This window comes from Gossypium hirsutum, chromosome D10 (assembly GCF_007990345.1).
Source record: "Gossypium hirsutum isolate 1008001.06 chromosome D10, Gossypium_hirsutum_v2.1, whole genome shotgun sequence".
NCBI lineage: Eukaryota > Viridiplantae > Streptophyta > Magnoliopsida > Malvales > Malvaceae > Gossypium > Gossypium hirsutum.
The window spans coordinates 8,233,391-8,260,842 of NC_053446.1; the positions used below are offsets into that span (position 1 = coordinate 8,233,391).

The 27,452-nt window shown below is 34.4% G+C and overlaps 2 protein-coding genes and 1 long non-coding RNA gene across 13 annotated transcripts; 2 read left to right on the forward strand and 1 right to left on the reverse strand.

The window, feature by feature from the left end:
* Window positions 1–568: 568 nt before the first annotated feature.
* On the forward strand, window positions 569–11,304 carry LOC107913935 (coatomer subunit beta'-2). Of its 7 annotated transcripts, none has more exons than XR_005919602.1 (26): window positions 569–727; window positions 1,108–1,128; window positions 1,249–1,310; window positions 1,406–1,460; window positions 2,892–2,928; window positions 3,045–3,370; window positions 3,476–3,607; window positions 3,701–3,849; window positions 4,461–4,529; window positions 4,895–5,045; window positions 5,170–5,235; window positions 5,380–5,568; window positions 5,942–6,082; window positions 6,169–6,243; window positions 6,363–6,539; window positions 6,645–6,736; window positions 6,844–6,960; window positions 7,410–7,524; window positions 7,679–7,750; window positions 8,207–8,403; window positions 8,486–8,579; window positions 9,143–9,249; window positions 9,524–9,653; window positions 9,779–10,014; window positions 10,523–10,589; window positions 10,853–11,304. XR_005919602.1 is itself a non-coding variant. In XM_016842608.2 (26 exons), the coding sequence occupies exons 1-25, from the start codon at window positions 725–727 to the stop codon at window positions 10,540–10,542; spliced, it is 2,736 nt and encodes a 911-aa protein (XP_016698097.1). In that variant the 5' UTR covers window positions 569–724; the 3' UTR covers window positions 10,543–10,589; window positions 10,853–11,304. The 7 variants fall into 7 exon arrangements, 4 of the variants coding, with proteins under 4 accessions (XP_016698097.1, XP_016698098.1, XP_040958962.1 ...); XR_005919603.1 differs by having other exon boundaries at window positions 10,868–10,954; XM_016842608.2 differs by having other exon boundaries at window positions 9,779–9,917.
* Window positions 11,305–13,063: 1,759 nt separating this feature from the next.
* Window positions 13,064–19,418, reverse strand: LOC121222367 (uncharacterized). The gene is made up of 2 exons (XR_005919604.1): window positions 18,935–19,418; window positions 13,064–18,849 (listed from the first exon to the last, which is right to left on the reverse strand). It is a non-coding gene; the product is annotated as an uncharacterized lncRNA (long non-coding RNA).
* A 1,258-nt stretch (window positions 19,419–20,676) lies between these two features.
* Window positions 20,677–26,991, forward strand: LOC107913934 (protein MLN51 homolog). Of its 5 annotated transcripts, XM_041103030.1 has the most exons (13): window positions 20,677–21,439; window positions 22,576–22,678; window positions 22,812–23,017; window positions 23,111–23,502; window positions 23,620–23,949; window positions 24,443–24,557; window positions 24,952–25,074; window positions 25,848–25,903; window positions 25,978–26,035; window positions 26,149–26,214; window positions 26,302–26,380; window positions 26,506–26,597; window positions 26,687–26,991. In XM_041103030.1, the coding sequence occupies exons 1-10, from the start codon at window positions 20,898–20,900 to the stop codon at window positions 26,174–26,176; spliced, it is 1,953 nt and encodes a 650-aa protein (XP_040958964.1). In that variant the 5' UTR covers window positions 20,677–20,897; the 3' UTR covers window positions 26,177–26,214; window positions 26,302–26,380; window positions 26,506–26,597; window positions 26,687–26,991. The 5 variants fall into 5 exon arrangements, with proteins under 5 accessions (XP_040958964.1, XP_016698091.1, XP_016698092.1 ...); XM_016842602.2 differs by having other exon boundaries at window positions 20,678–21,439; window positions 23,111–23,949; XM_016842603.2 differs by having other exon boundaries at window positions 20,678–21,439; window positions 23,111–23,949; window positions 26,720–26,991.
* The last annotated feature ends 461 nt before the right edge of the window (window positions 26,992–27,452 follow it).

Here is a 27,452-nt window from a genome sequence, read left to right on the forward strand (position 1 = left end):
ACTGCATAGAGGGAGAGTGGGAGACTGAAAAGTCTCTGGCAACGGAAGATCTGTAAGTGCATCATCATTTTACTTAATGGCAAAGCCTCCCCATACTATATATTCATAAACAGTTGTTGGCTTTTCAAATTTATTACAAGAAATTATTTCAGCTTTCAAACATATTTCTCTTTTGCCGCAAAAACCAACTTCAACAAAATGGTGACACTTTAGTTTTCGTCTACTATTAATTGCTGGAAATTTCCTGTTTTAGGTCTTCAAGTTTTCTATTATCTTTGTTTAAACAAAAGCCTTTTAAGAATTCTTAACAAGATTCAACTAAAATGCATGCACAGCATTATCCAAATGAGATGCCTTATCTTCAGCAGTGAGCTTCAAGTTTGTTGCAGGCAATGAGCAATGCAAAATTTGATTCTTTCAGTTTTAGCCACGTCCTTTCTAATGACATTTCATTGAATGAGTATAGTAATACCATTTGGTGCCTCTTTTTTTTGTTTAAAGGAAAAAAGAAAAAGCGGGGAGTGGCACTTCCGTAAATAATCTATCCCTTTTAACTCCAAAGCGTCTCGTCCCTTTTCTAATTCATATTTTTACGCTAAAACGCACGAAACAGGGGCGAGCTCTCTGTCTCTATTATTTTTACATTGCACCAATCAAAGAACACCTCTTTCTCTGTTAAAACCACGGTCTCGATCCAGGCTTCTTCTTTAATTAGTCTTCGAAAATGGTTAGTTAATTTTTTGATCTGTTTCGTTCCGCATTGGATCTGATTCAATTCCCCCTTTGCTTGCTTTCCCAGTTCCAATCTTCTCTTTAATTTATGGAAACAGAAATGGGAAGGTTTTTCAGTTATGTTTTGCCCCAGTTATACCGCCTTTCTACGTCGCCCTTTGTTGTTCTCATTTCAGTACTATTCAGCCAAGCTGGAGTGTTAGGGATTTGAATATAGTTGAGATCTGCCGAGTGAATTTGTTTTTTTTTCCTTATTTGACTCGTTCATTATGAATGTTGCAATTCCAGTTTTGATTTCTTTCCTACTTCGTCCAATGAGTTTGATTTAAGACCTTTGTTCAGTTTACTAATTGCGTGTTTTTTTCTTTTCTACAGCCTCTCAGACTCGAAATTAAGGTATGTGTAATCAATTTCATTTCACTTCAGTTTTATGTGCGGGATAGATCTTCTTATTGTTTTTGTGTGAATGTTTTGCAAATGTGTAAGTAATGTTCTTAATTGTGATGTTTGGATCAGAGAAAACTTGCTCAAAGATCAGAGAGAGTAAAATCCGTAGATCTCCATCCAACAGAACCATGGTAATTGCTACTCTTTATTCGGTTTCCCATTTATTTGAATTTTGGCCTTTTCAAGCTTGAAGAATAAATGTGATCTATTATAAATCTTTTTGCAGGATTCTAGCAAGTTTGTATTCTGGAACTGTGTGCATCTGGAACTACCAGTCACAGGTATGAGAGTTTTATTGATTGCCAAAACTGGAAGGTTTGACGTGTTACATGTTAGTGCATTGCCAGAATCTGAAAAAATGGTTGAATAAATGGATATACATGATGATTTCAGTTAGTATATAAAATAAATAACTAACCTGTTTGCTTCTCTTTAATGCTTGTCGTAACTATATTTTGAAGTAATGATGGAAAGAAGCTATTTCGAAAAGTTCATAATAGGGCTTTATCTTTTGTTACTCTGAAACATTTTTTCCACCATCTGTCACAGTGCACTTACATGGGTGTTGTGGGATGCTATGCAAGAAATTATGATTGGAGTATTTAGATGGTTATTTTTCTATAGAAAACATTCATAGAACTCAATTAGTTTAAGTAAGCCTTAATACATACTGGTTTTGTCCTTTCTGATTACTCCAACGCTTTTTTCTTTTTGAAAGATTTAGAAGGTACTTAATTCTTATTTACAAAATAATAATAGTAATAATAATATTCTTAGTTATCACACCAACAAATGTGTTATAAAAACATACCTCTCTCTTTACTTGGCTTGAGAATTTCTTTTATGTTAAAGCAACTTTAGGCCTGCTGTGTGACACTCGGATTGACTCTGTCATCATTATGAAAAATTCCATTTTTTATTCCATCACTTCTTTTATGGTTATTTGTTTTCTTCATTTTATTCTGACTCATCTTGTGGATATATTGCTAGTATCCTGTTGTTATGACTTTTGACTTGGTACTGGTATTATCTTACAATTATGGAGCATCTTTTGGCACTTCTCCAATCACTTCACTCACTCTAGTCTTATGAGTAGAGTCCCCTTTGACTCCTGCTTAGGAGTAATTGAACTTTGAGACTCATTGATGAAATAGGTCCCTTTTACAAACTTCTTAACTGTTATTTGACTCCTTTTTCCTTTTTTCAATTTCTAATTATAATTGAATTTCACTCCATACATTGGAGCTTAACCTAAAATCATTGGACTGTATAGTGCTCTTCTAGTTATGTTTATGATTAAACTATCATCCTTAGTCTCATCTATGGGTGCTATATTGTATGTAGGGCTACTGGCATAAAACTCTGTTTAAATCCATGGAAAATGGGAACATGGATCTTTTTAGCTCTCTACGTATATGGCTTATCCTTTATCTGTGGAACATATTTTTGTATCTTTTTCTTTTTGTTTCTTCAATGAACAATAAATTTTTTTGCACGTTGATATAATTACTTCATAATATAAGTCTAGAAATTATTATTATTTTCATGGAATTTATTTGGTTTAAGGTTTTGATTTCTTAACATATTATTGAATCAGTAGTAGGCTTCTTTTTTTTTTTTTTTAAAAACTTCCCAGTCATTATATGTAGAATTTGAATTGTTTGGAATTTTACCTATCTTTTAGAGTTAACTTATCTGTCCTTGGTGTACAGACCATGGCTAAGTCATTTGAAGTCACTGAGTTGCCAGGTATGTATTCATTTGTTTTCAGTGATTCATCTGTGTCTACTGATGCTATTTTTCCGTCTGTTTTCATCATGATGAAGTTATTACCATTCTCTGAAGTTGACATTTCCCATCTGCAGTTAGGTCAGCCAAGTTCGTTGCACGCAAACAATGGGTTGTTGCTGGAGCTGATGACATGGTTATTCGAGTATACAATTACAACACAATGGATAAGGTCAAAGTATTTGAGGCACATACCGATTACATTAGATGTGTCGCTGTCCATCCTACTCTTCCTTATGTGTTGTCTTCATCTGATGATATGCTCATTAAGCTTTGGGATTGGGATAAGGGTTGGGTGTGTACTCAGATATTTGAGGGACATTCCCATTATGTCATGCAAGTGACCTTTAATCCCAAGGACACTAATACTTTTGCTAGTGCATCTCTTGACCGTACTATAAAGGTACAAAGGACACCTTTCTGTTTGTATTTTTTTTTCCATTTTATTTCTTACTTCATTTGATATAACCTTTGCTAAATCAGTCTTGGCTCTCTTTGAAATTTCTAGATTTGGAACCTTGGCTCTCCCGACCCAAATTTTACTCTGGATGCCCATCAGAAAGGTGTAAATTGTGTTGATTACTTTACAGGAGGTGATAAGCCCTATCTGATCACCGGTTCTGATGACCACACTGCTAAGGTATACACTTTACAGCTGCTATTTTTATTCTGTTATCTTTTGATCATAAATAAATCTTGAGGAACTATTCTCAGATACATTACATGGCTGCAGGTATGGGACTACCAGACAAAGAGTTGTGTTCAGACATTGGAAGGCCACACGCACAATGTTTCTGCTGTTTGTTTCCATCCTGACCTTCCCATTATTATCACTGGTTCTGAGGATGGGACAGTTCGTATCTGGCATGCTACCACTTATAGGTAGGAATATTTCTGCTTTGGCATGCCCACCCCTTCTGATTTCCAGTGCCCATATTTTTTGTAGGGAGACTAACATTATCCAGTTCTGTTTCTGCATAACAATTCAAGATTCCACCTCTGTTTTCAATTTCATGTCTCATTCTTGCATTGGTTAAAGCATGACTATGCTTTTTTATCATAGAAAAATGTTGGGATGAGCATCTTGAGTAAACATGTCCGAGGGCCAAGCCCTGGGGAATGAAATTGTATTTTGGGCTTGAAAATATATTGGATTCAGTTATTAAAATATATAAATATCAATATAAAATATTTTCAATATTTTATTATTATATTTAACAGAAATTTGGGTTTTGGAACCATACCAGAACAAGCATGGCTAAGCAAAATATGAAATTCTGGGCCACGTGGCCTCTGGACCAGTCTAATCCTAAGATAGATGTAGAAATCCATGGTCTGGAGCCACTTTGGTGCTTCACCATTAATATTTTTAACTTGCATGATACATTAGTGTTTGCCTAAGATATGTTGATCTTAATAGTCTTTGACGTACACGATGGTATCCTTATGTTGTTCAACTTATTGACCTTTTTAAACAATTCATTTGTTTTCAGGCTAGAAAATACATTGAATTATGGTCTTGAGAGAGTTTGGGCAATCGGATATATGAAAGGTTCACGGAGGTAATTTCTTTTGGTTAAATCATGTAACAGTAATATATTTATTCCATTTTTCAGGTTTTAACTTTTTTTCTAGGTTATTTATACTTAAATACTAGGACGAATATTTTGGCCATTAAATGCTAGAACAGCTCGTCGCTTATTTTAGAGTATGTCTATTTGCTGAAACAATGTGATAAATAAGCTAAAAACTCTCTTCAAAAGAATGTGAGAAATCAATTATAACCATCATTGTTTTAGGTTGCTTGACCTGACTTCTTTAGTTGGATGTTTCTTTCTGCATGCAAATTGATGATATTGGGTTTCTGAACTGAGATCTTGATTAGTTTTCATGTCAGGATAAAACTCTTGCTGTTTTCTTCTTACAGGATTGTGATTGGGTATGACGAAGGAACTATTATGGTGAAAATTGGCCGTGAAGTACCTGTAGCAAGTATGGACAACAGTGGGAAAATCATATGGGCTAAGCAAAATGAAATTCAAACTGTGAATATTAAGAGTGTAGGAGCAGATTTTGAGGTAGTGTATTTGTCATAAAAATATTTCTTTCTGCACTCATGGTGTGACCTTTAATATTGCATTTTTCACCTTAAGATGATGGTGTAAATTTTTATTTTCTTTCATTTTTTTCTCTGGTTCTTAGGGTACTGATGGAGAAAGATTGCCCTTAGCTGTTAAGGAATTGGGGACCTGTGATCTGTACCCTCAAGTGAGTTGATGCTTTCTAGCATCATTTAATGAATTTGTGCATAATTTTAAGGACCACTACTAAAATATTTTGATTAATTTTTTTGTGAGCTGTATTTGTATATGTCTACGCGTAATCTTTTACCCTTTATCTTGTTTTTTTCAGAGCTTAAAGCATAACCCAAATGGGAGGTTTGTTGTTGTATGTGGAGATGGTGAGTACATTATATATACAGCTTTGGCTTGGAGAAATAGGTCATTTGGTTCTGCGTTAGAATGTGTTTGGTCAGCTGATGGTGAGTATGCTGTTAGAGAAAGCACATCAAAGATTAAGATTTTCAGCAAAAGTTTCCAGGTTTGTACTAACTTTTCATGTAGATGGTTTCTTACCTTAGAAAGTATTTTTTTTCATATAAAAAAGTTAGTGTGCTTGCAGACTTTGTTTTCTGTTGTTGAAAGATATATGATATAAGCAACAGATCTATTGCTGCCGGAGAGCTGGGCTTAACTGGATGAATAAAATTTTGGTTGGGGAAAGGGATTTCATTTTTCAAGGAAATTTAAACTTTGAACAAATTGACTTGCTAATGTAGGACTGTATATAATTATATGATTAATATCTTATTATGTATATAATGTTGTTCTATTTGTTAAGGAATTTTATCTAATGCTATATTCAAGTTCCATATTTACAATGTAGTGGTATTGACAAAGATTTAAACTTCCAGGAAAAGAGGAGTGTCCGGCCAACCTTCTCTGCTGAGCGTATTTTTGGGGGCACTCTACTGGCAATGTGCTCCAATGATTTTATTTGTTTTTACGATTGGACTGAATGCAGGTTGATTCGTCGAATTGATGTTACTGTGAAAGTAAGCTAAAATAGCTCTACATGCTCCATTTGCTTCTTAGCCACCATGCATCCTAAATGTGTTTTTTGTTTTACTGAACATGTCAGAATCTCTACTGGGCTGATAGTGGTGACTTGGTGGCAATCGCTAGTGAGACATCTTTTTATATCCTGAAGTACAATGTAAGTCTCCTTTATGTAATCTGCTTATTAGATCAGCAAAACCAGCGGATGCTTCCTTTGTTGAATGAACAATTTCTTACAGTTATGTGGTAATGAATTTTGATAATTTCATGATGCAGCGAGATGTAGTTCAATCTTACTTAGATAGTGGAAGACCGGTTGATGAAGAAGGAGTTGAGGATGCATTTGAACTACTTCATGAAACCAATGAACGTGTCAGGACCGGCATTTGGGTTGGGGACTGTTTCATTTACAACAACTCTTCTTGGAGGCTTAATTACTGTGTCGGTGGAGAGGTATTTGTTATATGTTTATCCTTGGGTTGAAATTGTTCCATACATTTAGATGCATTGGGTTTTGTAGGTTTTGATGGTTTCACTTTGATGATTTAATGATTTTAGGTAACGACAATGTTTCATTTGGATCGTCCAATGTACTTGTTGGGATATCTTGCTAGCCAAAGTCGGGTATATCTGATAGACAAAGAGTTCAAGTAAGTTGGCTAGTGATTGCTAATTTTTATATAAAATTGCATGTTTGTTTTGCTTTGAAAAGGCATTTTTAATGTCTATCTTCACTCATTTGTGTCATATTGTACAGTGTTATGGGATACACATTACTTCTCAGCCTGATTGAGTACAAGACTCTTGTGATGCGTGGAGACTTGGAAATGGCCAATGAAATTTTACCTTCTATTCCCAAAGAGCACCATAATAGGTATGCATACACCTCAATATATTTTCCTTCCATTTTCAAAGAATATAGATGGTTATGTTTCCAGTATTCTTCAACTGTTCCAAATTGGGCTGCAGGTATAGAATTTACTTTTTCTCCCTTCCCATTCTTTTCACTTATTCCTATGTGTCATTTTTCTGGGTTCTTGATTAGCCATCTCATGCTGAATATTTTTGCCCCTTGTGGGTGAAAATTTGTCTTCATCTTTGGTAATATCTCTATCATATTTGAATGTGTTGAGAAACTCCAAATTCCAACTCTAATCTGTCGCCATAAGTAACTTAATCTAAAGCTAGTCCCTTTACCCTTTGGGCATTCCTTTTCCCTGAACGCTATTTATTTTTAAAATTGTTATATTCAATTTCCCCTTATTTAAGTTGTGATTTTTGAGATGCTTTTTGGATTTAATCTGTGGTTTGGTTGATTGATAGTGTGGCTCATTTCCTGGAATCACGAGGCATGGTAGAGGATGCACTAGTAGTAGCTACAGACCCTGATTACAGATTTGAGCTTGCCATACAGCTTGGTAAACTAGAGATTGCTAAGGTAAGAGTTATTTAATTGGTTTGGGGATGGAAGTACTTCTTAAATCTTTTCTTTGCTTGAATATTTTGAGTTATATATTTGATTTTATGTTGAGCTTTAATTGTATCTTTAAGAAATTTCTATCGTCACTGGAGATTCATGCTCAATTGTGCAGGAAATTGCCGCAGAAGTTCAGAGTGAGTCTAAATGGAAACAGTTGGGAAAACTGGCTTTGTCCACTGGAAAGGTGTTGTGTGTTCTCTAATTTGCCAACTTTTTTCCTGTGCCATTTCACTCTGTTACGATTGTCTTTCTCCTATCACCCTTATTTAGTAGCTTTTGATTCTCTACTAGTTTCATGACGTGGTTGCAAATCACAATTTGAAAATGTTCAATGTGTTTGCTCTTGAATGAATATCTCTTAAGGATGTAGAAAGGTACAGCTTCCCTTTTAATTATTATTTCTCAGTTGATGTGAGCTATGACTTGGTATTTAATTGATAAATGAATTATAAGATGGCCTTAGGTTTGCTTTGCATCTTCTTCAATGCCAGATGTACATTACAATTTTCTGATGTAGATTTGGAATTGTATAACATGCTGTTTGTCTTAATGTAGCCCAATGGACATAAAAATGTCATATATGTTGTTAGTTTTCCTTCATTTCCTTTAGTTACGTTAAACTTCTCCATTGTCATTGCAGCTAGCAATGGCTGAGGAATGCATGAAGCATGCAATGGACCTGAGTGGCTTATTGCTGCTTTATTCCTCTTTGGGCGATGCCGAAGGAATATCAAGACTGGCATCCCTTTCCAAAGAGCAGGGGAAGAACAATGTTGCTTTCCTTTGTTTATTCATGTTGGGTAAATTGGAGGATTGCCTTCAGCTTTTAGTGGAAAGGTAATTATTTATCATGTACCTGAAGAAAATAGACTGCCATATGTCTCGGTAGTCATGATATATTGAAGTATTCCTTTTGCAGCAATCGGATACCAGAGGCTGCTCTTATGGCTCGATCTTATCTTCCAAGCAAGGTTTCAGAGATAGTGACAATTTGGAGAAAAGACCTCTACAAGGTTAGTTCCCATTGTATTTCTGGTGTTCCTTATCCTGCTTTCTTCTTCTCGAGTTGGGTTAGTTTTATCTTAAACTTTTGTTAGATTCAGTTCTGCTTGATTGATTTTCTGAATAGTTTACTAGATTTGAAAATATCACGTTTATATAATCAATGATATAAAAGCTATATACTTCTTACTCTCTAAGCTTGTTGTTCATGAGTTATGCATGTGTCTCAACTTGTCAACATATCTACTTTCCCCCTCTTTTTTATCCCAGATATAAACTAGTGTAGTTTGATATCTTTCTCTTTTGTTCAAGTTGATGGTTAATGTTATTATATAACACGGCATTTTTCTGGAAAAGATTGGCTTGATAAGTCATTGTTGGTGCAGCATTTTAGTATCTTCCTGCTTCTACTTAAGTGTCATGATATTTAATTTCTTTGTACTCTTGCAACATGAATCAGTTGGACTTGCATGTTTCTATAATTATACTTAAAAGTCAAAACTGACTATATTATTAAATTTATTAATGCTATAAATTGCAAAATGATTTGAAGTTTTTTTTACATTGTTTGCAGGTTAATCCCAAAGCTGCTGAATCTTTGGCTGATCCTGGAGAGTATCCTAACTTGTTTGAGGATTGGGAGCTTTCTCTTTCTGTTGAGTCTAAACTGGCAGAAACAAGGTATCGAACAGGAATCCTTTCTGTCAGTTAGTGTTAGTTGTTATTGGTTACTATTTCGCTAGTTAATTTTGTCAAACAGTATACCTCACTGCTATTTATTGTTATCACTTTTATATGATCTCTTTGGACAAATCATCTTCAGATTCCAGTGGTTTGGCCTTCTTGGTTGATCTATGATTTTCTTCTACCTCTTGCTTTGGTTGCAAAGCCTTGTTGGTGCATCCTATTTTTTTGTCTTAGATGGATATGCTATCAATTTTTTATTGTTTTGTAGGGATGTTTATCCTCCTGCATCGGGCTATTTGAACCATGCTGATAGATCACAGATGACACTTGTGGAAGCTTTCAGAAACATGCAAGTAGAGGATGAGGAGCCACTTGAAAATGGTGATCTTTACCATGAGGTATATAATCAATATGTACATGTTTCTATTTTAAGTCGGCAGCATATTAAATGTAGGAACTGCCCTGAGTGGTTCAGGATTCCAGTCTGATTTTACTGTTTTTATCTTTTATTTGTGGACTTCAGTCTGCAGAACCAAATGGATGTAATCAGATTTCAGAGCAGAATGGAGAAGAGGGTAGCCAAGAGGAGGCTGTTGTTGTGGATGCTGATTCTAATGATGGTGCAGTACTTGTCAATGGTAACGAGCCTGAAGAAGAGTGGGGTACGAATAATGAAGGATCCCGGTCAGCCTAAAAGCTATTGGTTGGGGCAGTGTGAAAATCGAAATTTTGTCTCTGGTGATTAATTGATTCTAAAACGTCATTCTAACCCCTTTACCTTTTGGGCTTCTCTAACTTTGTTTCTATGATTTCTTCTATCACACCACTAATTGTAACACTTTGTACCGCCAGCTGAACATTAAACAGTATTCCTGACTTGTTTTAGTCTGTTTTGCTATTTGGAGTTGGGCACATGTTTTTTGATGGTTGCTAAATGCACCTTATACTTTTGCAAAATTATGATATTACTAACTGCACCTTTCTTTTCCATATTAACCGATTTGTTTCCCAAACTTAGGCAAAGATCAAATTAATTTGACGCCTCTTGATATTGACTAATATGATGTACATTTATTGGCCTCCAATCCCTCTTATACTCTGTAGCAGTTTAGTGCATTCTAACATCAAATTAATAATAGTATCCTGTATACCATAGAACATTAATATGAATCTTTGATTTTATTATTATATACGCTGTTTTGGCAGTTCTTTTGCTATATCGTGCCTTGATTCTAACATTTTTATCATTCTCTTGTGCTGTTGGCAGTGCTAACACCAGATCACTAGGTCCCATGAAGACATTCATTTCGAGCTCTACTCAGCATTTATTTAAGGTGAGAAACCGATATTCTTATTATATCTTGAAGGAGAAAGCCTTTGTAGGTTTTCTGGTTAGAATGGCCCTTTAAAAGAGTGCATGCACCTTCGGTTATTTGTTCCTTCCCAAATAAATCTAAATAGAGTGCTTCAATAGGATAAAAAATTGTATTTTCAGATTTCAAGTTTTGCTAGAATAGAGATACAAAATAATAATTTACTCAAAAAGTGCAGTTAGCATTATCATCGTCATTGTTTTAACTGTGTATATAACCAGCAGATTTTGATCTATAAGGTCTGATCATCTTGCATACCTGGTGGTTTGGAGCCACTGAGAACATTGATTTTGGGCATGGGGAAGGCATATACAAGTATTTGGTTAGCTTTGGAACTATGATTTTAGTTGCATGTTTTAATCTTTAGCATATATATAATATTCTTTTGAGGCATTGTCCTAAAAAAAATTTGTCCGATGTGCCATTGTGAATGTAGAAAGAATTCGAGAATTAGTGATGATAATTACCCAATTGCAGCCCATTTTTATGTTGTTTGAAGTTTAGATACTATTACTACTACTACTACTAGTAGTATTTTATTTCCCTGTGGAGGCATGAATGATTCAACTGTTTGGGTAGTAGGGATTTATTTTTTTCTTTTAATTTTTGGTTCTCCATACGAAAGTTGTACTGTTAAAAACATCTACATAAAAGGCGTAATATTTAATTGTTCTTACAATTTCTCCTCAACAATCAACTGTTATTATAGGAAGTGGAACCCAAAATGCAGAACAATGTTTTGCCACTTTTTGACTGGAAATTTGATCGTAAAAATTAAGTATGGTTTGCTGAATGAGGAGTGTCATTTTTAACTTGGAACTGGGCGGTTCCGTAACCAAGTTCTTAAAAAATTACCTGTTTTCAAGCCACATAATTTAAAAATTAAATTAACATGCCCAGCTCACTTCTTTTCACTTGTTTATTTTGGATGCCAGAATTTTGGAGTTGCTTCTTTCTTTTCGTAGTTCAACTATTCATCAACTTTAATATTAAAATTTAAAATTTTATATTTTGGATAAAATATCTAAAAACATCGTTTTGGTAACTTAATTTTGAAAAGAAGTCACTAGGTTGTTAAAATTGATGTTATTTTTTACATTGTCTGTACCAATTGAAAATTATCTTTATTCTCTTTTACGGTTCAATTTTTTTTCATAAAATGACTTTAGATATCATAAATTTGCAAATCAAAATTCAAACAACTCTCCTCTAAGATCTCTAACACTAGTTGTCAAATTGACTTGAATTGAAAATATTTTTCTACTCGTCAATATGTATTGATCCATTGTACTGTATTGAGTTGAACTGGTACTTGGATTTTAGAATTAGCACTTTCTAAACTTTGCCTTTTGTGGTTATTTGATAAACATTTAATCATAAAATTGACTGGTATTTGTATTTTGGTGATGAGTAAGAATTAACTTTTATGATGGTTGATTGATTAAAATGTTAAATGGCTAATTTTTGAAAAATTAAATCGAATAAATTTCAAAATCTAATATCAATGCCTCAAAGTGCACAATTAAATAGGTGAGATCGAGAGGAGATTCTATTGTTTACCAATTTGATTGTCCCGATTTTGTTTACTGAGATCGAAAATAAATCAAACTAAATTGTCTAATTGAATAAAATGATAACCGGAAGATAAAATTTAACCAATTAGAAGTTTGAGCAATTTAAATCCCTAATCTAAGAATTAACTAGCAACATGAATGTCAATTAACCACTTTATCTCGTTGAATTGATATTTGTTTCACTTTTAAATGTTATTCAATTTAGTCCTTTGAATCGTAGTGTAGCTTAATTAACCTTCAATGATGAATTGTCATAATATAATACTTAGTAATTAACTAACTAGGCTTCTTAATTGCATGCTTGATCATTATCATTTACCTTATCATCTGATTTTTTTGAATTCGATCTTTGAAATACTCTTAAATGTTTCATTGTAACACTAATAAATATTAAACTAAAATTTCAATTGCAATCAAATTGCTTTTAATTCTTGATGTTTAGTGCTAAATCTCTGCTCGAAGTTCGTACGCATGTCACAGTCACTTTTCTTTTGTTTCTTTGTCCCAATATTGCTCTCGTGTGTTAGGAGCAACATGAACCCCTCTATTAGATCATTTCCTTTCCAAAGTCAATAAGTATTCCCTTAATTCTTATAGGCAAGGGAAATAAGAGAGTATGTAACTGGCATTGGAGGCCTAGTCCTTCTCGAGTAACACTATATTTTCTGACTCTTCATTCCAGGTTGCATAAACAAATAAACAAATAAATGTTTTATATCTATTTACCAAAAGTTATTTAAAATGGATAAATTCCCTCACATTTAAATTTTTAAGACCATTTATAACACCCAAAACCTGTCTTCATCACCAGATTAAGGTTACGAAATATTACCGTACAAATTAGAACATTTAACATCAAAATAGAAACAATTATATATCTTAATATTAATAATTAACGACTTAATTTAATCATAGTAAACAAACACATTCGAGCCTTAAAAATTAACTTGGAAACAATTAAGGGTAAATTTGAAGCAAAATAGAAAAATTTGGAAAAACATGAAATTTTGAAAAATACGAGTCACACGGCCCATATGACATAGCCCAGACCTTGTAGACGTTCGAAGCTTGGACACACAACCGTGTCCTATCCCGTGTGTATATTCAAAATAGGATCACACGGTTGTGTCGCAAGCCCTATATGCATTCGATGTTGGGTCACACGACCGTGTCATAGACCGTTTGTCAGACCATGTTACATATTGACTTAAGATACACGACCGTGTCGCAAGCTGTGTCTTAGACCATGTGAAACCTGCACCTAAAAACAATAATAACACACAGCCGTATAGGGTGGCCGTGTAACAGCTTGTGTCTCAGGCCGTGTGAAACACATATTACCCCTAAAACAAGCCATTCCAATATTTTCACACCAATTCTACGAACATTCACATGTTCAAACATATTTCAAAACATCAAAAACATGCTAAATATTCATTCATTCTATACTAAACCAATATGCCATCAAAAGGCACATCAAATCACACATCAATTCAATTCATTCAAAGCTACATTATAACCTAAACATACATCACCATATTCACACATCATTAAACCAATTCAATCTCATATGAATAAGTCATAAGCCATATATTTACAATGCCTTGTAAAAGTGACAAAGAGACATAAACATACTTGTGCAATTACAAGTCAAAACAAAACCTATATGCAAGAGACATAACCACATCACATTGGCCAAATAGTATAATAAAAAACTCCTATTACATATAAGCCCTATACATATAATTTATAACCATAGCCAAAATAACCATAATTATCAAAATGGTTGACTAATAGTGTTATAGAGCTCCGACAAGGTTCCAACCCATTGAGCTTCCCGATAATTTACAAGATAGAGAAAACAACTACATAAACAACTAGTGCTTAGTAAGCTTGTATAATGTAAATTTAAACTTACCGCATATTTTATTTATAGCCATTCAAGCATTAATTCAATCATTAAAGTAAATGCATACATTTCAATCCTATACACAAAAACTCCACGAAGTTAGTAGGTGAATAATGAGCATATAACTTCAACCAATGCATAGAACATTTCATTAAATATATTTCAATATACAAACCATCTATCACATATCATTAGATTCTCTTTTCAACATAATTTCACATATCATACTGCCCATTTTATATACTCAACATCGTAGCTCATTTCTCATGCTTAATATCATGGCTCCTTTCATATACGTACCTTTTCATTTAACTTAAATTGCCCATTGAACCATATTAAACAAAATTTAATACTCGGGAAACGCTTACACAAAGTGTCTTTTCATTTAATTGTAACCTTTTCAATAATGCTCGCACTAGTTGTAAAGAATTCACATCAAATGCAAGACCCCAACAATCAGTAGGACATCCAAGACCAACATTTAAAACCGAGACTGTTAAACCATCAAATATCCAAAACATCGTAATATTACCAACTTAAATCATATCTAACATAACATTAAATAACATACAATTCGAAAACAAATTAATAAGTTTATGACTCATACGAATTTACCTCAATCACAACGGTTGTTACAACAAAGTCAAAAACTAATCCGAGACTTTTGCTTTTCCTTGGTTCAAGTCCAATTAGTTCTTTTCTTGATCTAAATAATATTTTCATTCAATTAAATCATTCAAATAGTTTAATATCATTAATTCGAGCTTATAACCCACTTTAATGTGAAATTACAAAATTACCTCTAATAATTTAACTTTTATGCAATTTAATCCCTAAACACGAAACTTACAATTAATAAAATTTCATGCTAACTGATTTTCATAGGGTTCACTAACAGCCTATATTTATCACAATTTCACATTTTTACCAATAAATTTTACTTTTTTAACAAATTAATCCCTAGACCTTAAAATCACTTAACAAAACATGTTTATTTAACAATAAAATTTAATAATCTATCAACTAAAATCAAAACACATTCAAACTCAATCATGACAAGTCCAGCTTTTAATAATTTTAAAAATTGATTTTAGGCTAGCTAGATTAATCTAATACGATAACAAAAACACAAATTACCAAGAACAAGTGAAAATTACATACCATGCAAGGTGAAACTATCTAGACGAATCAAGCTTCTACAATGGTGAGTTTCTTTCTCCTTTAAAATTAGGTGGTGACCTAGGAAGATGATAACTTCCTTTTTTTTGTTTTGTTTATTTTTAATTATCATATTATCATTTTACCCTTAATTGTTTTAATTAACAAGTAACAAACATTTGTCCATGAATGTCCAATAATAATTTCCTTTAAGTTCACTTATTCACCTTTCATAACTAATTGACTCATTCAATTAATAGAAATAAATTTTTACACTTTTTTCAATTTAGTCTTTTTTACTTAACTATTTAAACCTTAAAATTTCTTAACAAGAATTCTAGACAACCCTAATATAATCTTAAAGACTTTAAATGAACATTAAAAACATTAATTCGCTCGTCGAAATCATGGTCCCAAAATCACTGTTTTTGACACCACTAAAAACGAGTTGTTACACCATTACTCAAATTGACATAAACCCCCATGCCCTCCATGATTTTTCTCCCCCTTTTTGATATTTTATTAGGTGGTTGAATTGGTCGGGGTTGTTTAAGCAATTGGTGGTCCTGCTATAGGTGTTTGTACATGAGTTGTTGGTGGTGTTGCTATATAGGTTCATGTTGAAAAACGAGCTGCTATAATTGGTGGTTGTGGAGCTACAGGTGAAGCTGTTGTTGGAGTTGTTTGTGTTACTGCAGATGTTGGTTGTGTTGCTCTTGAAGATTATGAAAGAGTACTATAAAAGGAAAAACAATTAAATGTACCTCAATTTCAGACTAAGTAGGGCCTTTGGGTACTAGTTCACCAATATTGCCATTATTATCAATCTTGAAAAAAACACTTGATTAGAAGTCCCAACATAAAACATATTTTGGATCTTATCCTCCCTTTTCTAGACAAGTTGGTTCCACTACATTTACCCTCTCCTAGCACTCTTTTTTTTGGCTTGCCTGGTAGCTTCCTTTGTAGTAGAGGGTCAATAATGCCCATGTTTGTAACAGGCCAAAATTTGTTCCCAACAAGTGGTGCATAACATAATGTCTAATTTCCTCAAACATGGAAATTATAAACATTTTTCTAGCTTGTCTTAACCTAGTATTAAAGGCTTATGCTATATTATTGTCTACAGAATCACATAGGTTTCTAGCTGAGAAAAATGCCTCACCTTAATGTATAGGCTTTTTCTTCAATATATCTAACAGTGCTTGCCTTTTCACCTTACCCAGTGCAGATGCCATTTTCTGAAATTCAGCTTCTGATGTTACCTTGCTGCAGCTCCAAAAATACTTGTGCAGCTCTAAACTTTTGAGAACTCTTTTCCAAATGGCAAACCAATGCCTAACACAGAATTTGTGCTCATTTTGTGGATTTATAGGCCAACTGCTTCAATTAAGCCCTCAATTAATAGAAAAAAATCAGATTTAATGCAAGTCACTCATAATGGTAAATCTTTCACCATTCATCATATGGAGATCCTTTCTTAGATTCTCTAAAATCTATCCCTAAGAATGTTTTGTTTCACTCTCCACCAATGCCCATACAATAAGGTAAATTTGATTGTTAGCATCCCTTCCCACAACAACCAATAACTCACCTTTTAACATTCCCATTAGAAAGCACCCATCCAAACTCACAAAAGGCCAACAACACTCTTTAAACCCCTTTTACATACTACTAAAACAAACATAAAACCTGTTAAATCTAGGCCTATGATTAAAAGAAGGTCTGTCAACCATTAAATCTATAGCCCTATCAAAACTTGCCCTCCTTAAACTCATACTTATACCTCTCACTAATTTGTTCATTTGCTAAGTCCCTAGCTCTCCTACAAATCCCCAAGGACACATCAACCTTTAGTTCTTCCTTAGCAAGTTTCACCATCTTGATCAGTTTTAAATATGATATAATTCTAAGTTTAGGTAAAAAATGTTCTGCCAAAACCTTATAATGCTCGAGAATTCTTAAAAGTTATTGAGCAAGTATGATGATTTCTAATGGCCTGAATGTTAAAAAGCTCATCCTTTGAATCTACCCCAGCATAAACTATAAAAAGGAGAACCCCCTTTTGCAAACAGCCTTAGTTTTGTCTTTCTCATTCTTAGCTAACTTAAAATCAAATCTCTTAGCAATTGCATACCTATTCAATGTTGACTTGAACTGTTTTGGACTCTCAAGAATCAAACCTAACTGAAAATGAGGCATTAGATCAGTAAGGTCAAAATAACACTTCTTTGACTTCTTCAAGACAACCTCTCCATCCTCATCAATCTCACTACTCACTAGATCTAAGGATTCTAAGTAATCTGTTGCACTCCCAACCCCACTAGACTCACCTACTATGGTTGTTTTAACATATGCCCTTCTTTCATTAATTTCTAAAATAAGGTCATCGAAAACTACCTCAATTGGGATGTCACGTTGCCTAACATCTCTATCTTCTACATTATCCGTAAAACTTCTAAAGAGATTGTTAATCTCCTGCAACTCCTCATCATCTTTGTCACTAGCCTACTCAACATTTTCTAATGGATCATCATCACTACCTTCAGCTTCTTCAACCCCCTTGCACTCTCTAAGAAATTCCTCACGTCCCTCACAATTTGGATCTACACCCTCGCTATTCTCATTAATGTTGTTATACGCTAAGGATCACAAACCCGAAACCCAAATAAGATCTGGGTCATCTACCCGCAACTCGGATAGACTCTGCCAGAGGAACGTGAGCGAGGCATGTAGCAAGAGGTCAACAGGAGGAGCTCGCAACTCATTTCCATTGAAGGGGACAATTCAGTATTTATACATGTTATCATTGTTCATAACTTGACTCCACTGTTCATGATTTGACTCTACTATTCATGGGACTGACATTTTAAGCGAGCCTCGGGCATATTGGACACATGTACTCCTTGTGTATGCACGGGCTGAAACCGCAAACTCCCTTTAGCGTGTGCAAGCTGATGCTGCAAGCTCCCCCTGCTGACCTCTCGCTTATTCACACATCTACATGTGATTAAAAGAGTTATTATCCCAAACACAGAACTAAACCAACATCTAAACTACTCCTTGGTGTTAAATAATACAAATTTTTAACACCCCTGCACCGTGACTCTATAACCAACTCACACAGATCTCCATGTCACAAATAATCAGGGATACATCCCACACTTCAACAACCCCACCTATATAATCTACCTTAGGGTTATCAACAAATGTATCACCTAAATGCATGAGTTTTGTGAAGGCCATCTCAAACTGCACAATCCATTACAAGCATCATCCACAACATTTTATCAGAATAAAATATTTTAATAATTAAATTAACACACCGGTATTCATAAACAAATAGATTCATATTTTAACAATTAAATAAACACATAAACACACCAAAAGAAAATATTTTAACAATTAAATTAAATATTACACATGCATCATCCACAACATTTGATTAGAAGTCCATTATTTTTTTGCATAAATAAGTAGCAGATTTTATAAATTAAAGGGGCCTAATTTGTCTATATCCCTATGTACACTTACAAACCCACTATACTCTTTTTTCAATAACCTTGAACAGACAAAACCACTGTAAAAAAGAAGGAACAAATTAGGTTTTTTACCAAAATAATACGAAACTTGATCGCATATCCATAACGAAAATAGGGTCTTACCATAATATAAGGAAAGCAGGGTTTCACTTCAGTAAGGTTTTCTCGAAATATGAATATGTATTTCACTTGAAGGTGGGTTTTTAGCAACTTGAAAGTACGGTTCAGTGGTGAACTGATCAAATGTTCGATAGATGGAAATATAGTTCGACCAAAATACGAGATTTTTCAATAATCAAAACACTGAAAGATCAATAAAGGTGGGATATTTCGAAATGAATAACATGCAAAATGGGTTCTTTTTTCATTGGAACATTTTTCCTAATGCAACAGTAGTGAATCTTAGTTATCTGGTGTTAGATTGGTTGGAAAAAAAATCAAGAGCATGAGAAGGAATGGGAATGACAATGGATTTCAGATTGAAGGAAAAAGGGGAAAGGGAATGGTTAGGGATTACAGATCAAAGGTTATGAAACTTGATTTAATTTTTTTGTGTTTTGTTTATCAGTCACACTTTTTCTGATGGATATTAAATGTTTTGTTTTGTTTCAAGGAATGTCCCATCGTTTTTTGTCCGCCCCTTTTTTTTTTTGCTTTCATAAATAAAATGGTCAATTTGTTAGCAAGCCCTTAGGTTTTAAATGTCAGACTTTTTTCTGGAAATTGCCACGTGTCGATAGTTAAAGGTCCAAAGTACAAGACACATTGAATTATTTTGCCATGAGAAGAGAAATGATAGAAAAGTTACAGACTTGTTCACGGAAGCATTACTAACTTCAACATTTGAAAGGTTGATTTACGAAATTGAGATGTGTCTAAACTTAAGATATCAAGTGACGTTGTTACTGGGAGAGTCTAAAATATGGTATATTCTTTTTCTATTCTTTCTTTGAGGTTTTTTAGTAAAAAATTTTAGTGAGGTAGCTTATAATAGAAGTTAAAATTATTGTATAATCTTTTTTTTTTAATCTCAATTCATCCTATTTAATTATATTTGGAATATGATATAGTTTCGAATGATAAATTGGATAGTTCCAATAAAATTTCATTCTTGAATAAAAAATTTTCAGAAGAGAGATTTCAAGAAAAAGATTTTTTTATATACAATACTTAAAACTATTCATGTTCCCTCTCTAATTCATAAATAGGAGTATAATGTGTTTCAATGCACTAGAACTCATGTCTTCCTGTATCGACAACAATATCCAGGCTAATTAAGCTAATATTAAATCGACTCTTTCCTTAATTTTTTTTAACTCACTGAGATATTGTCTAACAAAATTTTAATTGGACATATTTTTGGTTTGATAGACATTCAAAAGAAAATGTAATAAATCAATTGATAATAATAGAGGGTTACAAAATTACACTCTTGTAATCTCAAAAGGATTTATAAGATTGTTTAATTAATTGATAAATTATATATTTGTAATTTATGATAATTGAAACTCGGATATATAGATTTATTGCATAAAAAAAAATTGTCCTTAAATTTTTGTTTCTTATACTTTACTATAATTTGTTTTAGTTTTACAATAAATTAAGATATTTGTTTTGAACACCTATTTATTCGGGTGAAAGAATTGGAGAAAAATGCAAACTTTATAACTAAAGTGGAAGGAATCTAAATTCCATATGAAAACGTGGCGACACGCCATTGGTCATCAGCCATGAAACTCCCTTAAAGATTCAACCTCCAGCCAACACTCGATATTCCGTAGGAGATCTTACGACCGTATCAGAATCAAACTCTCGAATTTCCTAAAATACCCTTATGCTTTCCACGTAATCAATCCACGACCCCCAATCTCCCTTCAATTTTATCCAAAAAGCTCCTTCTTTCTAAAAACCGCGACCTCTCCAACGAAATTTATAATTTAAGAATCAAATAATTTTTGTTCTTTCAATTTCAAGGCTCTTAGGGTTCTGATTCTCTTGGAGTGTTTAGGCGATTGGTTTTGAATGCGTCTTTTTTCTTCGTAATAATTTTTTTGGAGTTTTAGCGACTTTGGTTCCTGTGGAAGTGATGGCTACGACGGGAGAAGATGAGGTGGAGTACTATAGTGATCCAGAGGAGGTGAAGTGTTCGCTGACCATGCAGAGGAGAAAGGCTGCCAGTGATGATGAGGAAGGCGAAGGGGAAGTGGATAATAATAATGCAGTGAGGATGAATCCGAGGGCCGTGATTCATTCCGATGAATCCGACAGTCAGGGCGGTGCTGCAGATTACGATGACGAAGAAGAAGAATTGTACTCAGAAGAAGAGCAGGAAGAAGAAAATTATGATGGAGTGGAGGAAGAGGATGTTGATGAGGAGGAGATAGAAGAAGTAATGAGAAGAAGGGAAGTGCAAGGGAATGCTGAGAGAACTGGAGGAGCAGCAGTGATGGATAATGGGAATAGGAATAGGAATGTGGATGAGGGAGTGGAGATTAGTAATGGTAATAATCATGTGGGAGAGGAAGATGAAGACGAAAAGAAGGAGAATGAGCCATTTGTTGTGCCAACTGCTGGGGCGTTTTATATGCACGATGATAGATTTCGAGACAATGTTGGCGGTCGTCATAGGTATTCAGTTTTGTTTTTTTGCTTTCGTTGCTTTTCTGGGTGGTAATTGCTATGCTAATTTATAATGTTTGTTAACTGTTCGAGTAATTAATTAGCAATTTATAGAAAAGTATATGGTGCGTTTCTATAGGACTAATTATTTATGCCTATTTTAGCTTTCTTTTTTTCTTTACATGTCATGGTTGAAACTGGAATGCTCACTTGTCACACCATGTACTTCTCCTTGAAGATAGTAGAAATGATTTTTTTTTATTACTTTTGAGCGTGTTCATTTAGGCAACAAATGTGCTTATTAGATTTTTGACCCTATGATGCCCATGCTCTACATGCAGCTGTTTTATGTTTTGTTATCGTGAACCTTGAATCATTCCATGATCCTTCTGGTATAAGGAATTATAAGGTTGTAATGAACATGAGAGCTTAGCTTACTTGCTCATCTACACATTTATGACTTGATAAATTTAAGTACGTAATTTTAACAGTTGGGATTGGTATGAGCAGTGAAGACGTGAAATGTGATAATGATCTAGTTTAATGTTAAATGAGTAGACCTACATTCCAGATGCTTTCATATTTTATTCAGGAGTTTTCTTTTTCTTTTGTGCCACTTTTTATTCATTTTAGGACCTTTTAAAGCTACCAGATTTGATCCAGGCATAAGCTAGTCGATCAGGACCTTTATTGTAAAATATTTGACTGGCCCAACATAAGAGCAAATGTAATCTGATAGGTCAAGAATGGAACATTGGTATTTGATGACATTATAAGTGCTTATGAGTTATGATTACTTATCCTCGACTTTGTTTGCTTATAAGAAGGGAAAAGTAAGTTATAATTCTAAACATGCTTTTCATCTATACTGTCAATACCGTGACAATCATACAAAATAGTAACAATGGTAGGCTTATTTTTGGCTCCAAATCTTTATTTATATCCATAGTTTCTAGTGCATTTATCATTGTTATATGGGTGTTTGCGTGTGTGTAAAGACTAGCTATGATATAGTATTGTGCTCTAATGGGTTCAATCCTCATTTTGTATTTTGGTTTTTCTTTACAATTCTTAGGTTCTCCTTTTTCTTCCATTCAAGTTATTATAAATGTCTTGAGTTGTGTAATCAGATTTGTATGTTTTAGGCAAATGCGTGGTGGAAGAAAATTGTGGGAATCCAAGGATGATAGGAAATGGGGACATGACAAGTTTGAGGAGATGACTTTGCAAGGAAAGCATTATAAAGAGGTAATGGTTTCATACATATTCAACTTGCATGATTAGAGCTTCTTATTTTTTTGGTTGCTTGAACAGTATTTCTTTTCTTAATCTCATTTGATATTTTTTCCCTATATTGATATGTTTTTTCTTCTGCATTCAGGGAAGAAGATCTTCTAGAGGTAGATATCGTGCTCGTAGTAAGAATGCGGTTCAAGATCATGGTTATTCTACAGGAAGTAGGTCCAAAGCATTCGGGAAAAACTACAATCAGAACCAGGCTCCGAAGGCTGTGAGAGGAAGAGGACCTAAGAGATACGAGCCTACTATGAAAAATGGCTGTCAGGCATCTCCAGTGCTGAACAAACCGTGAGCATTACTATGGCATTTGTTTTCTTTCGTTTTCCATATCTTCCTGCTAAAACTAAGTTTGCATGACATTGAATGATTTAAATAATTCAGTTCTTGGAAGCCTATTGAGAAAACTTCACAAGCCAATTCAAGTAGAGCTTCCACAACTGCAACAAATGCAGACACTGTATCAATTCCTTCTAAGAAACATATTTTTGCATCAAGTTTGAGTTCTGCGTCCCCACCCTTTTATCCATCAGGGTCTTCCAAGAAAGACATTTCTTTGACTCAGAGGAAGGATGCTCAAGCTGGAAGTGTCAGCAGGGATCTTCGCCCCTCTGTTACAGATGAGAAATTTTCTCTATTTCAATCCAATTCATTACGTGGGAAAAATGTACTTGATCCTCTAGGCATGGCAAAGCTTTACATAGATGATTCCACCACATCGGCTTCTGTGAAGCCTCTGGCCAACATGCAAATGCTGCCTACTGGATCTTCATTGGGTAATACTAGTCAACCCTCTCAATCCAGGGTACAGGGTAGAGTCATAGCTAACCCAGGACCCAAGGCTTATCAGCCAGCTCCACATCATAACCAAGTCAACAGAGTTTCTCCACCAGTGCAGGTCAATGCTGTTCAGAGAATTCCTGCTCAAGGCAGGGCTCACTCTTCTGTACAAGCAGCTACTCAGCAGTTAGGCCAGCATCCTAGTATTGGGTCTCAAGCTGCCTCTCCACCAAAGACAGCTATGTCAGTCAGTTCCTATGAATCTGGAGAGGTTGAATCTTCAGAAACAAGTAAACCTGAGGGTGCATTGGTGAACAAGGGAAAAAGCAATCTTCAAGGAGCTGGAAGGGGCTCTTATCTGTATGGTGGAGCTCAGATTATTGGAGCTACAGGGAATATGTCTATCAGCCATGGTGATCAAAACTTTCCTGCCTTTTTGCCTGGTAAAGCTTTTCATTTGTTTTTAACCTTCAATTTTTTCTGGATAACATATCTACCATAGAAGGTAAAATTTGTAATGGAGAAAATTGCCTTACCTGGAAAAGTGCATACTAATTCCCGGGCACCAAATCCCAATTTTCTGAAATTTCTATGGATTACATTAAATGTTTTAGTAAATATAAGAGGTAGTTTTCATCTGAACATTTTTTTAGTTGCCTTTTGTCTAAGATCAGATGGATATATAATTCCTTGAACACAGTTTGTTTTGATTAGGGATATGCTTTTTTCTGGGGTGGTTGGAGGTTGGAGTTTGTTTGAGTTCATTTGTATTTGGAATTGATACTATGTGGTGTTTGGGAATAGCTTTTATCTACATAGTTGCTTAGGATCACTTCTATTATTCTATGGGCCGTTCTCTGCTTTCTTAATTCCTGGTAAAACTTTTTTGACCTCAATTTTTTCATTTTTTTTTCCTCCTGAATGGTTGGCATGCAGTAATGCAATTTGGGGGCCAGCACTCTGGTGGCCTTAGTGTTCCTGCTGTTGGCATGGCATTTCCAGGATATGTTGCCCAGCCACAACTTGGAACAAGAAATTCAGAAATGACATGGTACAGTAAATCTTTTTCTGTAGGAAAGTTACTTGTGTGGATTACATCTGGTGTCCTTGGAGAATGAGGGTGATGTCTTAGTCAGCTCTTGAACTGGCCAATTGATTTTGTTATGGAGGAAGTTACATCCCCATAATAAAACATAACTTGGAATTATCAATCAGTGTATCAGACTCCCCATAGCTACCAGATAAGCCTTTTGTGGCTACTCTCCAATTTCCTGCACTTTTTGGCAGTAGTGAAAGGCAAATGCGGGAATGACACTGAGCATGGACATTTTTTGACGATCAATGCAATTCTAAATCTCTCTTGATAGCTTATTCACTTTTTTGTTATTTTAATTTATTCATCTGTTTAAGCTAAATGCAGTGTTTATTTTCATTTTCTCGTTTAGGCTACCTGTACTCACTGGTGCTGCTGGGGCATTAGGGCCAACATATTGTCCACCTTATATTGCAGTCGGTGGGGCTTATAATGCTCGTCCATCAGGGCAGACATCTTCAATGGGATCCTCAAGGTTAATATCACGGTTTTGGTTTCGGCAACCTGCTTGATTCAAATAGCCTTTGTTGTCTTTGTTTCCTTCTACTTGCCAGAGTGGGAAAGAAAATATGAACTTTGTCATTAGTCTTAGAAACTTGTAGCATTCAAAATTTGCCTTTTTGTTATCAGTCTTCAATAATAGCATCTTGTTGGAAAGCCCTTGCAAGATAACCCCTGAAGTCAGGATTTAGACATGTTTAAGTTCAGTTGAATGTGTTTTTTAGCTATGTGCAGGGTTTTGTTTATTCAGTCTACCTATATCTTCATCTTTATAGAAACCTCATCAATCCTTTTGGTGTGAAATGCTGGGTCATTTGGAGGATGATAATATTGTTAGTTTACATGGAACTATTGGCATTTTACAGAGGTTAAGTTCAAAACAGATAATAATTGCTCAAAGATGTTTTAAAGGAAGCTTTAGTGGTTATTTTATCTTTGTAATGGTCACTGATGTTTCCTTTCATATTGCAATGTTTCTATTGGTAGATTGTTTGATGATAAAAAGTCTTGCTCCCTGGTAGATGGATGTTTATATAATTGACGTTAAGGGCTATATCTCAGACTTTTTTCGTTTCTATATACTTGGGGTGTCCTGTGTTTATGTGAGGGAGAGTGAGGCAAAATAACTAATGAAATCTAAGATGACTGACAGTGTAACTGGTTATGTTTTTTCTATTTACAAAGTATCACATGTAGTTTTTGTTACTTGCTGATCGTTTTTCAATAAATTTAAATTTCCTTTTTCAGCAAAGAAAACATTTCTAAAAAACCAAATAATGAATGGAAGCCTTCTCAAAGACCAGGTAAGGGAAGTTCTGAACATAGACCTGTCTGGTTTCTTATGTTTTGGTTGTTAAACAAGTTGACTCCTATGCAGAGCTTGTGAGTGATGAACTTGGCCAACGACAAAATAACCCTACTAAGCAGCCTCGCAGGCAAGTTGAAACTCTTAAGCTGTTTCTATGGACTGGGTCAACAAAATTCTCTTTGTTTCTATCATCTGCTATATGTAAGTGAATTTATTTATTTATCCTTCATTTCCATGCAGATATTCAGAGATGAGCTTTAGCAAGTGATTTACTTATTTAAAGATGGAGCCTGCCCCAGTAAACTGGTATAAGTAAAAGTTTTGCAAAGAAAGCTTTTTCTATCTTTGTGGATGTTTGAAATTTCTTATTTTGTGGATTACTTGGTGGTGCAGACCTTATTCTAGTCCCTTTCTGACGTCCAGCTTTTGACTTGCACAACTTTGGGCTGCAATTTATTCCTGGATATTGTAGGTAAATCATGGTTGACTAATGCTCTACTTGATCAAAAAGAAAAATGAAAATCTTTAGTAACAATGCAGTTTATATAGATCCCTTCATTCATTCATTCTAAACCTAAACCTCTCTCATTCTGGCAGAGTTGTGTATGACAAATGCCTCATCACGCTACATTCAGTTTTAAGAATATTATTGTGGCTTGACGGGTGGCATTCCTTTATTTAAATGTGCGGTATGTATATCAGAGAAACTAATCTTCTTTTTCTCTCAGTTACAGTGCAAGTTCCTAAAAATGGTATTATTATTATTATTTGTTAACAGGTTTTATTCTTGTGGCTTGATTTTGCAATGAAGCATAAGAGAAATTTCAGCAGGCTTCTCCATAAAAAGTATGAAGAAATGATTGTGCAGTGCAGCAGCAGCAGCAGCAGCTGTTTGGATTGATGGTTATGGCGGTTCTTATTTCTCTTTGGTGAGCCTACTTATGTGGTTTTAGTTTTTGAGAGTAGATTATGAATGTTTGAGATTTTCATATTTTTATTTGAAGGTTGGCTGAGTATGAATGTGTATTTTGGTTTATATATAAACTCAAACCACATCTTAATATGGATTTCAGCATTACAGTATTTGGAGTATTATTTATGATGGCATTTGATAAGCAGGGGGTGTTGATTTTTAAATGAATGAATTGACTTTCTGAGTCGGACCGTTATAGATAGAAAGGTCTTGGAATTTGGTGAGGTAAGGTCTGCCCTTTCTCTTTCATTCCCAACGCAATTGATTCCTTCTCCGTTTTGACATTTGACAACGCCAGCCAGCCAGCCAGCTGCCAGCTGAAGCTGATGCTGCCTAAGCCGCTAGAAAATAAAATCTTCTTTTCTTATTTTTATTTTTAAATTGAAAGCCAAACTGTACCCAAATAATTTAGAATTGATTGAGTTGCAATTTGTCCACTAATAAAATAAATAAATGTAGGTAACGAAATTTACTCATCCAGAGTTTGGTTTGGTAAACCTTCGATAATCAAATCAAAGCAATTCCAACCCATAATTAAAAATAAATTAAATCCAACCGACGCCTCTTAATA